The 15,156-nt window shown below is 36.8% G+C and overlaps 1 protein-coding gene across 3 annotated transcripts in view; it reads left to right on the top strand.

The window, feature by feature from the left end:
• The window catches only part of LOC110048818 (serine/threonine-protein phosphatase 1 regulatory subunit 10-like), a 28,048-nt gene that overhangs the window by 604 nt on the left and 12,288 nt on the right, over nt 1–15,156 (top strand). For 2 of the 3 annotated variants that reach the window (XM_020754598.2, XM_020754597.2), the window contains exons 3-18: nt 1,872–1,927; nt 2,347–2,450; nt 3,713–3,823; nt 4,563–4,656; nt 4,791–4,832; nt 5,096–5,144; nt 5,287–5,358; nt 5,724–5,786; nt 8,366–8,411; nt 9,029–9,171; nt 9,380–9,480; nt 10,080–10,133; nt 10,466–10,581; nt 14,462–14,517; nt 14,681–14,715; nt 14,998–15,028. In XM_020754598.2, coding sequence (XP_020610257.1) covers nt 1,925–1,927; nt 2,347–2,450; nt 3,713–3,823; nt 4,563–4,656; nt 4,791–4,832; nt 5,096–5,144; nt 5,287–5,358; nt 5,724–5,786; nt 8,366–8,411; nt 9,029–9,171; nt 9,380–9,480; nt 10,080–10,133; nt 10,466–10,581; nt 14,462–14,517; nt 14,681–14,715; nt 14,998–15,028 — 1,120 coding nt within the window. In that variant the 5' untranslated portion in view covers nt 1,872–1,924. The remainder of the gene's footprint in view (nt 1–1,871; nt 1,928–2,346; nt 2,451–3,712; nt 3,824–4,562; nt 4,657–4,790; nt 4,833–5,095; nt 5,145–5,286; nt 5,359–5,723; nt 5,787–8,365; nt 8,412–9,028; nt 9,172–9,379; nt 9,481–10,079; nt 10,134–10,465; nt 10,582–14,461; nt 14,518–14,680; nt 14,716–14,997; nt 15,029–15,156) is intronic. The other variant, XM_089275706.1, reaches the window with a different exon arrangement.

Below are 15,156 nucleotides of genomic sequence, written 5' to 3'. Positions count from 1 at the left end.
GAAAAAGAAGATCGAAGAAATATTCATCTGATGAAAAATTCGTGACGCGAAGCATACGCGATTCATACTATAAAGATAAATTATATTGGGAAATCAACAAGTCCTGGCAATTGTTTAGGAAGATTTTACGTACGTTTTAATACAGCAGATAAAGCCATTTGGGCATCCTTTCAGCCTTTATTGAAACTTGTGTTGATAACCAACAGTCGTAAATAACCTTTAACTTAAAGCTTGTACTTGATGAAATTGTCATGGGTGATGATGAGTTTTTATTTCATATTGGCTTTTTTGGAACGTTGGGGCTTTAAATTTGCCTTTGTGTATGAATTTTCTAACAACAGCTCTTCGATAAACGCTTTAGAAACGAGACATACTAGACGAGAATAGAAGTAGGATAAGCAACGAGGACGCGAAGCGATTGCCAAACGTGGTCATTAATATTCATGAAGAATGATCTTGGGAAGTTAACTTCCAAAAATTATTGAAAATGGCCTCAAGTTATTAAGTTTGGCGGTTAAATTTACACAAGGGAAATGCATAGAATGTACTTATTCCTTGTGGAATCTTGAGTGTGTGAAAACTAAAAAAGATGCATAGAAAATCTCTTGTTAAATTGATTATGTTTAGGGCCTTAACTGGACAGATAAGAAATTTTGTCTTGGTGTAATGAGTTCACTTCCTGGGGTGGTGGTTAAAAAGTCTATTGGAATGAGGAAATGACCATTGATCTTTAAACTTGTTTACTTTACACAATCATTAGTGTGGGTGTGCATCCCACTAAAATAACAAATGAGTTGCTCCTGTAACTCACAAAATATTAATGATACTCAATGATAAGAGACAAAAAGAGAGAAAATTTCTTAAATAAGTTTGGCTAAGAGTTCCATTGGTTGCATGTGGCAAAAAGGAAGTTTATATACATTACACACAAATTCTAGATTATGTTTGAGTAACCATTGGTTTTGATGCTATATGTTATGTAAATGTAAAGTACCACATACTCCTTGCAACAAAATGCAAATCTTTTAGTGTTGTGTAGGCAGACATTCAGTCCATGTCGATATTTTTGTGGGTTTTTGTTCCACATGTACATGTTTACCCATGGCTAAATTAGAAGCTTGTGATACTTACTGCATTTTTTGTGCCAGTGTGGATATAAAGGCTTTAGCTTTGTAACTGAGCGTGGTCAATGATTAAATTTCAATACCTGTATTAAATTGTTGCTCTGCTATAAAAACTACCAAAACAGAAAATTATATTTACTTCATCTCAAGCCTAATGTCTTGCCTTCAAGATGTAAACCACTTTAAGTTTGATTTATGTCTGGCTGTGATACTTAAAAATTATCTTAAAATAAGGGAAAGTGAAAATGAATTTACATCCTGAATGTTGTGTATGAAGTGACAAAGAGTACTTCGAAGTAGATTATATATGTTGTGACTTCTAAAAACAATTTGGATTCTCATAAATTGTTCGTGAGTCAATGAGTGACTGGCTTTGTTACTGTTGTATGAAATTTATTTTTGTTTTGTTTTATTGATTTTTTTCAAGTGTACATTCACCATTCATGTTTAGGATGGTTGCACATTACTACCAAGGAAGCTCATGATGTTGATGACATATCTGATCAGATATAGGCACTAAAAGTAGAGTGAAACAGCGAAATAAGCCCTAAAACAGCAGCAAATATTTTCAATGTTATCTGAGAGCTAATGTGACCTGAATGTCTTTGGGTTTAAAACAGGCTTGGTATATTTGACAACAGAATACACATATTATGTGCAGCTTTGATCTTCCTTGAAACATTGTCTCAGAGAAGTTTCATTTTTCTGGTGAAAACTGTTAACAACTGACTTCACATGTTTTTTCAGGTAAATGACTGACAAAAGAACAAAGCCCAAAAGATAAGAATTGAAAAAGAAACATGGTAAGAAATTATAAACAGCTGTCTGACAAAAGATTAATCATTAATCAATCTTTGCCAAAGCATCAATAAAAATGAGCAGAAAAAATATATTTAAGTTGAAGGAAGTATCTTTGTCATGGTGACAGCAATGGGACTTTTCCTTTACAGTCTCTTGCAGGGTTTTTGAAAACTGGGCAGGGATTAATTGTTTACAGTTCTATTGTTCATTTAGTTCTTTCCGGTTAGGAGATTAACAGGCCATTTGTTTAAAAAACTTGTTTTGTTTCCAAACCTTTTGATAAGTACATACGTACATTAAACTATACATGATGCTGATGTCTACACAAGTACAGATATCAGCATTACATGTGATTTTCATTATTCCTGTTACAAATGATCATGAAATTTTGACATGAAAGCATCTGTTTTTCTTGTTACAGAGCACATCAGGTGGTGAACCTCGCACTTTGCTTAATGCCCTCAAACCAATGTTAGGATCTCTAGGAGACATTAAGACACCACAAGAAGTTGTGCGTGTAGTAAGGTACATAGTAGCCTGGTAACTGTATAGTGAGTACTGTGGAACCCCACCTTACGACCACCCCATTAATACGACCAACTTGTTATTACGGCCACTTTATTCTGGCCCAAAAATAGCTCAGTCAGTCATTTTCTTATTTAAAGAACCCCTCTACTACAACCACCCAGTTAATGCAACCAATTTTCCATGGCTCGAAGGTGGTCGTATTAACTGGGTTCCACTGTATAATATAAAAGTTCCTTCTATGGTAAGATAACTACGTTGTTTTATATTCCATGTACATGGAGAACCAAAGAATTGGTTCATGCTTAGCGTGCATACATTGAGTTATGGATGCATGTGGGAAGTTTGGAGGGCACGAGAGAAGCCTTGCTCGAGGTGCAGCTGATCTAAATCGGATTTTTACGTGTAATGCTTTCTATTTACTCTGTAGTGCAAAGCCCTGTGGCCTGGAGTTCTTGGCAGTATTCTTTTTCCTTTGTTTTTTTTTTTTTAATTTTCTGCCTGAAAATGTCAGCTTTCTAATAGAAAACAGAGTGTAATTAAGCCTTAGAATAGTAACTGTAAGTGTTGGGGGGGACAGGGGGACGGGAGGCGGAAGAGGAAAGGGCAGAAAGGCAGGAAGTGGGAGAGGAAAGGGCAGGATGCCGGAGGTCTAAGAAGGCGGGAATCATTTATTTAACTTCAAAATACTTTCAAAAGCAAGAGCCCAAAATGTTTTTTTACTTACATTTAGCTTATTTTGAGACCTCTGGACTGATGGAAAAATGAAAATTCACACTTGGGCTGAAAAACTGAGGCCTACTTCAGTAAAATTGGAAACCCTTTTATGGTGGTTGCATCATAGGTCATGAAATGTTGTCACTTGAGCTGTCAAAAGACATGAGTAAGAGGAGCAAGGCTGAAAGCGAAGGAAAAAAGGAAAAGAAACGCCTAAGGATTGCGCAGCTAAATGACTAGGATGTCTTTTGAGTCTCCTTATTTACAGGAGAGGGGAGCAAGACAGATGAGGGTGGGAGTCAGTAGATGAAGGCACGGGAATGAGGAGAGCTGGGTACGGGAAGTGGGAGGTTCTGACCATCCTGTTCCCCCCTCCCTCCCCCCCCCCCCCCCCCCCCCTTCTTAAGTGGATAATTTACTTACCTTCCCCATCATTTTCATTGGAAACTGATTTATTAATACATGTATATTGCCATGCTCTTTTCCCGTAGTTGCTTAAACCTTAAGATGATATTAAACCAAAGGATTCCTTTTCTTTTCTGTAGTTTAATGCGAGATGCAGAGAAGCTGATGAGTCGTTGCATTTACCTTAATGTCCTGAAGGCTACAATCTCAGCTGCCAAGGAAAATGAAACATCAAGTGAAACATTAGAAAAGTATATACACATTACTCTTGCTGTCTTGTTATGAACCCTCCATAATATTTCTTGTTGTTGAAAAATTCTTCATAAAATCATAGTCTGGTGAATCAACATGCACTCCCCCACCCCACCCTGACGAATCAGCTGACGTGAAGTTCGATACTCTTGCGGTAAATTGCTCAGTGTGATATCAGTTATGACAGCGATCTGTCGACTGAGCTGTCAGTTTGCCTTACATATAATACATATTTGGAGGTTTTTGATTTCATGACAGTTTGACTGTAGCTGATACCAACCAAACTGGTTTCATATTCCTCAAGCTAATGAAAAAGAAGCTTAAATGACATCAGATTTCCAACATTAACGTTGCAACATTTAAATGACTAATATCAGTTGGTATAATATTGAAGCAAAATATCTGTGAGTAAGTTTCTGAAAGCAGTTTATTATAATTATAACGCCTGTATGTATATCTATTTTTATATGCATGCTGTATATTACATTACTAATAGTGTGACAGTGCCAGATGGTGGTTGCCGCTCATTGGGTTGTCATGGATATATATCTTGGCACTCGGCTCCTATGCTTTCGGTCCCACCATCCTTTTAGGCATCAACCCCCAACCTCATCTGTTTTTGATGAGTTAAATTGCTATAATACATGTACGTATAACTATTTTTATATGCATGTTATATATTACATTACTAAATACATGTAGATGAATTTTTTTGTTTATTCTTTTGTTATTTAACAGGTTTATGAGTATAGGGGGCTGGAGTATACTCAACCGATGGCTTGTTGAGGCAAAGAAAAACGAAAATTTTCCAGTCTTGGTTGAACTTCTTGAGGTAAAAAGAGATGAAGAACATTTTGCCTGCTTTGAAATGTAATGTAGTACAAGGTGGCATTACATAATACACTGTATGTGAAATGTTAACTGTTTAAATCTGACACATGATATTTTACTTTACATGTGATCTAGGTCCTGAGAGATCTCCCTGTAAATATAGACACATTAAAACAAGTAAGTCTTGAAATGTTTAGTTTCTTCAATTTTATGGTTGATATGTTTACTCTTAGACCGAAGTCAAGTGATTGATGGTCAGCTTTCATAGACTATGTCAAGTTGCATTTGTCTTATGATGAGAAGTGTCTTTTTTTCTTTTCATGCCTAGAGTCCCCTTACCTTCCACTATTCCCCTTTCCTGCAAATCAAGTGCAGGCAATATATGGGTAATACTTGGTTCATGCTACCAGGAACTGAAAGTGAAATTAATGATCTTGCAGGGTAATACAGGCAAAATTATCAAGCATCTCACAAAATTGGAGAATCAAGGTAAACTGAAAATGGTCTGTGGGTTAGCACTACACATGTATACATGTCAGTTCAGAGCTGGTAATACCAGTTTAAAAGTGTATAAGATTCCATTACTTTTTGCCATTTTGATTTTTTTAAAACTGTTCCCATTTCTTTTCAGATGTCAAAAAACTTGCCTCAGTTATTGTGAAGCAGTGGATGAGTCTTGTTAGGAATCAAACTGGAATTTCAGGTATTAGCATGTCTTGTAATTAGACGAACAGTTGATCATTTGGAAATTCCAATAAAATAAAATGTTTTTTTGCATGTGGGAGTGTTCGAGCAAACAGTGCCTGTGTAGATGTATAGAGTTTTTTTAATAGAAAACACAATTATGAAGTAAAAAAATAAGATGTAGCCTTGGTTAGGGTATTAGTTAAGAAAAAAGTTATAAAGCTCTGTCTGATCACATAGTTAGGATAAACTTCATAGCATTGGGAAAGGAGAAATAGAGTTAAGGTATAGGGAAATGGTATATGCAGTTCTAGAAGCTTTCATCAACCTTGATTGTGTATACTGCACTCGACTCATGTTTATGTGTGTTGATTTTTGACAAAGTAGACAAGCCCAAGCAGAATGGTTCAGCAGATGGTGAGGATGCTCTGCAAGGATCTAAGCAGGGTAAGCATGTTTGTAGAACTTAAAACCTCTTCTGGATAGCTTCTTGGTATCAAATCTTTCATTATACTTGCTGTACAATGTACAGTATGTACAGGTTGTGATGATATTGCAACTTGCATGTGGACAGAATATGTTCCCAAAAAGTGCTAAAACAAATGTGCATGTAATGGGCCTCACGCACGATGTTGGTGTACAAATCAAAATTAGCAAAAATTGGATGAAAATTTGTTTTAGAAATGCTGTAATTTGCAGGTTATTAATTTTTTTCTCTTCAAATGAGCACCATCTTGTAGCGATTTTCACGTAGTTTCCTTCCATCTTAGCTACGTCTCAAAAGAGCTTGTGCCTTTCTAGTAAGGAGTCAAAATCACACATACTCTCCATTCTAATCTTCGCAAGTAGCGTAACACATCGGGCCGTATTTTACGCAATTCTTATCGCGCCCATTGCAGGCGCGATTTGCCATTTTTGCCTTTTTGGCAAATTTTGCTTTTTGCCAAAATCGCGCACGTTGCTCCTTTTGCTTTTGCCTTTCGCGCCAGCAAAAACATCGCGCCCTTTTGGCTTTTTGCGTATTTTGCCTTTATTCCGAGTCCAGCAAACTGAGTTGGTTCAATTCCGAATGTAAGCTTCCTTAATCATAATACAGGTTTCGCAAGGCAAAGCGTTGCAAATTATTGTTAAAGGAGCTCTTTTGAATCACAAAAATGGAGAAAAGTGTTCTCCAGAATGTAAACTATAAGAGAACGCCACATGCTAGTAAGTTACGCTATATGTCGCTATCAGAGTGCTTACCAAGGATTTGGAAACGATGTAACTTTAAACACACATTTGTCCAATTTTTGTCCAGCCTGGCGATCTTGAGAAAATGACAGAACGAATGTCTTTTTTTATTTCTTTTTACACGCACTAAGCAAGCAGGTTCCCTGCATCTTCTTGTCCATTTCGTGTTCATCGCGGCCATTTTGTTATTTACAGCAAGCCCAAATTATGTCCAAATAAGGAAATGGATGGACAAGTCGAGTTAGACTGGGATTGAAGGGTTTCCCCATGAAGAGAAAACAAAACAAAACATTGATGTGTTGGTTGACCTTTATTACGGTGTTGTTCGCCAACTTTGCGGAAGGATCGGCGAGGATAACGTTCAATCTCAACTGAGCATTCGCCTGTGAAAATAGCATCACTAAAAGTATCATAAAATGCTCGCTTCAGCTTTTTGTCAGTACTTTGCACCGCTCGCGTACTCCAGCCTTTATTACGGTGTTGTTCGCCAGCGCTCTAGCGGCAAAAGTGCCACGAGGCAAAAATGGCAAAAATAGCGCAGGCCTGAAAGGCAAAAAAAATGCGTGATGCCGGAGGCGCAATTGGCAAAACGCAAAATTTGCACAAAAGACAAAAAAGGAAAAAAGTGCTCGAAACGTGCGAACAAAGGCGCGATAAAATGACAAAGTTTTTAAATTAAAAACGTGGTCTCACGCTAGTTTTTTAATCATATTTTTTTGACAGATACAATTACAAATGAAAGAATCCCACCATTTTAAAGCAAAATTTAGGTGCACTTTGGAGACACCTTCTTGAATTGAATTGTTCACACTAAGAAGTTAAAAATTATAATAATGCACTTTCCGTTTTGGTCAAAAAATGGGGGAAAAACGGCACTTTTTGCCTAACCTGTTTTCGGAATTTTGTTATTGTTCTTCTAATAAATCTCTTTCAGATGGAAAATTTCGCTTTTTGGGGTGCACATAGATGGAACTTTAATTCTGCGAAGTTTTACGACCACTGGCTGTAAGAATGACGAGAAATCATAAGAAATCTAGCGTGAGACCGTTTTTGTTATGCAATTGTACACCAACATTGTGCGCGAGGCCTGGAAGATTGGTTTCTTTGCACCCTGTCCAAGCTCCCAGGTCTACACTCATTTTAAATTTTACAGTTTGCTTAAAGAAATTGAAACTTTTAAGCAAACTTTAAGTTAAGTTAAAGTTCATTATGTATTCACCAACTTCATACTGATACAGTTATGTCAATTTACACCTGCTAGCATATGTCAGGTTTAAAGACCTTTTAATTACAACTTTTAGTTAAAGCATAAAGTTGGATAACCAACTTTCAAAGATCAACATGTTTCAATGCGAACCATGTACATATGATATGTGCTTGTGAATTTCTTAACCAATGTTTTTATTCATGTTAGCGTGACTGTTATTGTTAGACATACATGTATGTATTTGGGACCAGATGTTCAAAATAATAGATAACACTATGCACTAACTTACATTAGAATTTGGATAATAATTATATTAAATTTTTCACCTTTGTATTTCTTTTAAACATAAAGTTGTCCAATGAATAAATACTAGCCTTGCTTACCAGTGAAGTGCAACAATTCTTAAGCTGTTGGTCGTGTTAACACTTATTTGACAATGGGTGATAATTTGTCCCTTGAAACAAACAGATCTAGGCTAATAAGCTAGACACATTGTACGTGCAGTAATAGGACTCCAATAACCTGTGTACTGAAATTGTGTGAAAAAGGTCCTTAGAAGTTTATGAGCCTTTTTTCTGTTTTTGAACAGCTTTATCACTCCCATCAACTGAAGGAAAGCCTGCCAAGAGACTGAGGTGAGCACTATGCTGATCCTGGTGCTGCTAATGTCATTCCAGTTTGCAGCTGTCATTAATAGTTTACAGTACACTCTGGTGTTTTAGCAAAAAAAAAATTAATACTTTACAAAAATACCGAAGCAACCATGTTAAGGCATAAAGCAACCTGCCATATGAACAATGGGAAAGCCTTTGCTGAAACCAGGAGGTCATGTGGCAGAACATGTTAACTTCAGGAATCTAATGACCATGAGGTCTTCCATGGATGCTGAAAATTTCATAGCCACCTTTAAACTACATGTAAATCTGTATATTACTGTAATTGGTGAGAAGTGGTTTGAATCTAATGGTCACTGTACAGTACCAAACCCTGGATCAAGTTGTCCAGGTTTAAGCCCAAGATACAAACATGTAATTCTTGCAGTGTCTCCCACCACCTTGATGTTATAATTTGCTACCTTGGGGGTGGGGGAGAGAGGGAGTAAAAATACTGCTAGTAGCTTTGTGCAATTGAACCAGTGATCGTGCCTGCCTGATGGGCCTCCAGCCTCCAAAAGAGACTTAACCAGCTCATCTTCTACAGACTTGTTAAGATATCAAACACATTTTTCACTTCATTTTGTTTTTACTTGTAGAGACAACAGCTCGACAGATTCAAACAGGTCACCTCAAGCGGAGAAGAAAATGAAAACCCTTAGTGAAGTTAAAAGTGATGTCAAACAGAGTATGGCACAGAAAAATATATCTAAGACAAAAGTGATCCCACCACAGGCTAAACGTAAGTGACTTCCATGTTAACTCAGTTAGTAGAATGCTAGGCTGCAGACCAGGATATATAGGTGCTAGGGTCTTAAAAATAACAAAGGAAGAATGTGTTGTTATGCCATGACATCAGTGGATAGTTACACCGTCATGTTTTATCATATCACTGAAGTGTTACTAAACATTTCATTGCTTGAAGTTTGCTGTTTTTTGTCCGTCACCAGCGGTAGCCATGGAAAGTGCAGGGTTCATGAACGCACTAACATCTGCAGCATCAGCTGCTCCTGTTGTGAGAAAGAGGAAACGTGTGTCCACAGCTGCAAAGGTAGTTTAGTAGTTGGTTATAATTATGCAAATATATGAACTTTAATTTGTTGCATGGCTTGTTTCATGTTTTTTTCTAGCTGTTTTAAGAATGCAAGCTGTTTGTATGCAGTAGATAACTGTTTCAGTTTGTCATCTGTCTATCATAGAATATATTAGAAAACAGTCCTAAGAAAATACGCATGCCGATTGGTTAAAAATCATGTTTCGATAACACAGAACTAGCACAAGGGGTTGACGTAATGATGATGCAAGCAAAGAGAATTTACATTTTGATAATCAAAGTTAACTAGTTGTTTTCCTTTTTTGGTCATGGTGTTTTCTCAAATAGAAAAGATGTTCTTTGTGTTTCTATCGAGTTACAGAAACACTCAGGAAAGTTTGGGAGAACTCGAAAAAGCTGTGGAAACACTCTCCTGCGGCTCGTGTTCCCACAGCAGTTCTTGTTCTCCCAAACTTCCACTCGTGTTTCCATAACTCGATAGAAACATGGTAAATGTTTTCTATTTCTCAAGTATTACTTTTTTTAGAGGGTTCAACGAGTGGTTTACAATGTACTGTATATATGCATGGTAAATTGATGTTCTTTGTTTGTTACAGACAGGGACAACTAACACCACAACAGCAACTTCTTCATCTACAGCAACTGCCAAGGTAAGCATGCAGTTGTCCTTGCTGTAGCAAGGAAGAGTAGTCTCTCCACTCTTGTTTCAACCAAGACTGTTACTTACCAAGCAATGCTGTCATTGTGGATATTAACTACTTGGGTTTCATGAACATTTTCAGCTGGAAGGCAACTGGTTTTCACAGGCAGGCAAAACATTTTGAACCGAACTTATGTATAAGAAAAATGTTCCTCAAGATGGCTAAAACAGTCAGACAAAATCCTCCTCTCAGCCAGACCATTTGCTAGTGCTTGGCCCTTATTGATACTCCTGGAAACTGTTTCCTGTGAGTTTGATGTACATGTATGTTGATGTTTTCAGCCAACATATACAGGCATTCTTGATGCCATATTGGATAGTCAGTCACAGACACATGGCCAAGAGGATGGACGAGAGAAGGAAAAAGAGAGCAAGGAAAAAGATGCTGACAGTGCAAGGTAATTTGAATCTGACTGGAAAGATTAGAGATAAATGACCAACCATATCTGAAATATCTGAGGGCTGACAATGAAATGGAATGAAAGAAAGAGATTGCATGCTTCTGTCTAGCTCAATGGTATATGAAGTTTAATTCATACCTTAAGTTTATTCTAGAGAAATGATCTTTATTCTAGAGTAATGAAAATTATGTCTACATAGCACTTCACTTATTTTTCATTATGACCGGACATCAGCACACATCACCAAAATGACTTCAGCTTGTAGTTACATCTATGAAAATTTTACTTGTTCACAGGAATCTGTGGTGTGTTTTGGTGTAACCATAGCCTCTCCAACCTTGTATAAAACATGAAGTGTACACGTATATCTCCTTTGAAGATTGTCCCAAAATACATTGCAAGGTGTTCTTTATACTTCATGAATGGTTAGAGGTTAAGTCATCAGATTATTTTGTCATGCAAATTGCATGAAATGCTGGGGGGGGTTTTTTTTACATACATACATTTTATTTTTGTTTTCAAATTAAAATTACAATTATAACATGCCCGCGGATAGCTGACCTAATCTAGGCGGGTCATGTTTACACGAATTACTAATATACAACTAGGTACAACTAAATAAAACTAAAGGCAACAAGAGAACTAAAGAGACTAAAATTGACAACAATGACTAAAGACAACTAATAAACTAACGGTATTACAAATGATAATTAACAACAGTTACGACGAGAGACTACAGATACACTAAAACAAAATTATTGAATATCAGTGAATACATAGAAAGAGGAAAATAAATTTAGCTTTACTTTTTGAACGATTTCTGAAAGATCAATATAACAGTATTCTGAAGCTAGAATTTCAAAAAGTATTTGTTTTATTTTCCTCGTAAAGACATTTGAAGAAGCTAGTCGTAAAAGGGGATAAGTGACGATTTTGGTTGCTTTTCTTTTTTCTTGCTCCAAATTAGCTGAATTTTTGCATGTGGTCTTCAATGTAATAGAAAAACGTGTTCCTGTATTTTTGCCGCTGGTTTTTGCTTCGCTTTATAAAGACGCCGCTAGGAAAACCAAGTGGTTTTTTGCATACGCAATATCCTGAAAACGAAGCAAAGTTTAGCGGAAAAACTATGGGACATTGCTGAACATACCTCAACAAAACTCTATGCAAAATTTGGAGCGTTTTCAACAAAGTTCACTTTTGATTAAAATACCTAACGCCCTTTTCCCGCCGAAGCTGCAAATAAACGAAGCCGGGCCTTTGTTATGATAAACAGAGCCGATCCTTTGTTATAATAACCAAGCCAAGCCTTTGTTATAAGTCGAAGTCTCGCCTCGGTTTATCATAACAAAGGATCGGGCCGCCACGACCGCGGGGACTTTGATCTCACTTAGAAAGCAGCCAAATGTCAATTCACGCAACGTATAAACTCAAAAATGTTAATTTTAGGTCAAAAAAGGTTTAAATGTTGATTTCACGTTAACGCGTGACAACAAGGAGGTTGATTTCACTTAGAAACCAGCAAAATGTCAATTTCACGCAGCGCATAAGCTTAATGATGTTGATTTCAGGTCTAAATACGGGTTAAAATGTTGATTTCACGTTAACGCGTGACGGCAAGGAGGTTGATTTCAATTAGAAACCAGCAAAATGTCAATTTCACGCAACGTATAAGCTCAAAAATGTTGATTTTAGGTCAAAAAAGGTTTAAATGTTGATTTCACGTTAACGCATGACGGCAAGGATGTTGGTTTCACTTAGAAACCAGCAAAATGTCAATTTCACGCAGCGCATAAGCTTAATGATGTTGATTTCAGGTCTAAATAGCTTAAAATGTTGATTTCACGTTGATGCGTGACGGCAAGGATGTTGGTTTCACTTAGAAATGAGAAAAATGTCAATTTCACGCAGCGCATAAGCTCAATGATGTTGATTTCAAGTCTAAATAGGTTAAAATGTTGATTTGACGTTAACGCGTGACGGCAAGGAGGTTGGTTTCACTTAGAAAACAGCAAAATGGTAGGAGCCCATGATGGGCTCCTGAAAATGGTAATTTCACGCAACGTATAAGCTCAAAAATGTTGATTTCAGGTCAAAAAAAGGTGTAAATAAAAATAAAATGAAACAAATAAACATTTCAACAAGCACTTTTCCAAATACGGCAACGTCTTCAATGGCTAAAAAATCACGAGATAAAACATAGTTTTCGACAAACGCAATCGTAGCTTTATGTCACGCACCGCCATAACTTCCAAGTTCAAAATGCGCTGGTACCTCTTATGCCTGATGAGGATAACAACTTTGGTGGCTGTTTAGTTTTGGATTTAAGAATTTGATGACTCCACGTGAAAATGCTCTATAAATAGGGCTGACAGATTAACAGATTAACCCTTCTGCGCAACGTACGGGTCTCCATACATCTGCATGTCCCCTGATCCCAGAAGCTCAAAACACTACAAATCATGCCAATTTGAAATAAAATCAACGCAAACTGGATCACAGATCTGTTACAATCCATCGCCACTTGCTGGCCATTATTATGTTTAAATCTAGTTACCAGTTCGAGAAACGTCTGCGGAATGTAATCGCAATGCATGCCGGGAAGGGTCTTTACACCTCGTGCACAGGAAAACATGGCGGTCGATACAAGACAAATTTTATAAGTCTAAAACCGGTTCTCGCTTTCCAAACTTTGACGCTAGCAACGCTTGGCAAATGGGCCACAACTCACCAGAGGGTATTTTTCTTGGGCAAGAACTGCTCTTGGACTTTGCTACCTGGCTCGATCTGACTTCGAATGCCGATAACACGATTACGGTATATCAGCTGCCTTCGAAGTTTCAGAACACATTTTGATTCTTTAAAACGTGCTGATGACTTACGGGTTTATCGAGGCTTTATGATGCCTCTCAACCACCAGGTAGGCATACAAGGTACTTTAAAACAATGCTTAAGATATTAGTTGACAGAGCTCTAATGCGGCACATCTCTTTTTTGTTTGATGGCATTTCGTTTGACGCTCAATCGATTCACGTGTTGTGTTCACGTCACAATAACCGGTGTAAACAATCCGTTCCCAGATTTCCGCTCTATATACTGTGGGATTCGGTTTTGACTTCATACACTATAAACAGTCTGCCTGTTTGCTGTTCAACAAATAAACTCCTAAAGACGGCTAGGAAAAGCCGAGTATTTTGCCTACGTTTTAACTCAAAAACAAAGCAAAAACCAGCGACAAAAATACAGAACCACGTTTTTCTATTACATTGAAGACCACATGCAAAAATTCAGCTAATTTAGAGCAAGAAAAAAGAAAAGCAACCAAAATCGTCACTTATCCCCTTTTATGACTAGCTTCTTCATTTTTTGGAAGCTTTCTTAAAGATATAGGCATTTCATTCCAAATTTTTGTTCTGATTCTAGAAAATGAATTCACTTGAATTGAGAGTCTAGAACTTTGTGTGCAAAAGTTATTTGAGACAGAGAATTGAGTATTGTAAGAATGAATATCAGAAATGTCTTGAAAGAGATCTTGAATGTTTCCAGGAGCATTTCTGTGTCTTATTTCAAACATAAGGTTAGCTAAAAGCTCATAATACGAAAATTTTAACGGTAAAACACTGGCATCAATAAATAAAGGAATCGTATGTTGATTTCGTTCAGAAAAAACCTGCAATGTAATAAACATTATTTTTAGCTCTGTCTTACAAAGTTACTTTTTGTTCATTAAAAGAAAATAATTTATATTTGTTTATTTAAAGATAAGCAACCACATTTCAAATATTAAAGAAGTGTATGAGGAGCAGGGAGGTGGAATGAAGATCATGCTGGTCCTGGTCATTAATTTTCTCTGAATGCTTTTCTGTTTCATTTATTGCAGCAACAAGTCAGGTTCGTCTCCAAATGGATCACCAGACAATACATCATTAGCTCCAAGTAAGAAAACCTACTTTAATTTCATTTTGTGTCCCACAAATTCAGCATCTGTTTTATTGGTTTCTTTTTGCTCTCCGTGGGAAGCACATCATCACAAATGATCTCACAGAAGGGTTTACTTAATTCTTAATAGTCACTGTGAAATTGTTTCTTGATTATTTAGGTGGAGATATTGGAGACTTCACCAAAGGCTCTGAGGTAAAATACTGTAGACAACTGCTCACTTTCTGTGTTCATGGATTGTATGGACTGCATTTAATACAGCTAATAATAACTGTTTATTTCATTTATTAATATTTATTAATTTACACGTATTTGAGGGTTTTGTTTAACCAGTTTCAGACAGTCAAGGAAACTGGGATGTTGATTCTATTGCCCTTCTTCTTAAATGCCCTTTTTCAGATGTCCTTGGCAAAGTTACATTTTAAATAAACATAGCTTTTCATTTGTAATTTAATGTGATTTACTTTTCATTGGCAGCCATCTGAAAAAGAGAATTCTCCTAACTCAGGTAGGCATATACTGCATCTTAACATTCACGAGGAGAGCTGTACTTTCTCAATTAAGACTCGGCCAACATAGATTGTGAGAATGATAATTGTAGGAATTAAGAATCAAAACAACATTTCTTGACAAACT

Source organism: Orbicella faveolata, unplaced genomic scaffold, assembly GCF_042242905.1.
Source record: "Orbicella faveolata isolate gen_17 unplaced genomic scaffold, um_ofav_v1 contig_37, whole genome shotgun sequence".
Classification (NCBI taxonomy): Eukaryota; Metazoa; Cnidaria; class Anthozoa; order Scleractinia; family Merulinidae; genus Orbicella; species Orbicella faveolata.
The sequence above is the reverse complement of the archived record's forward strand: the minus strand, read 5'-3'. Positions and strand labels throughout refer to the sequence as shown.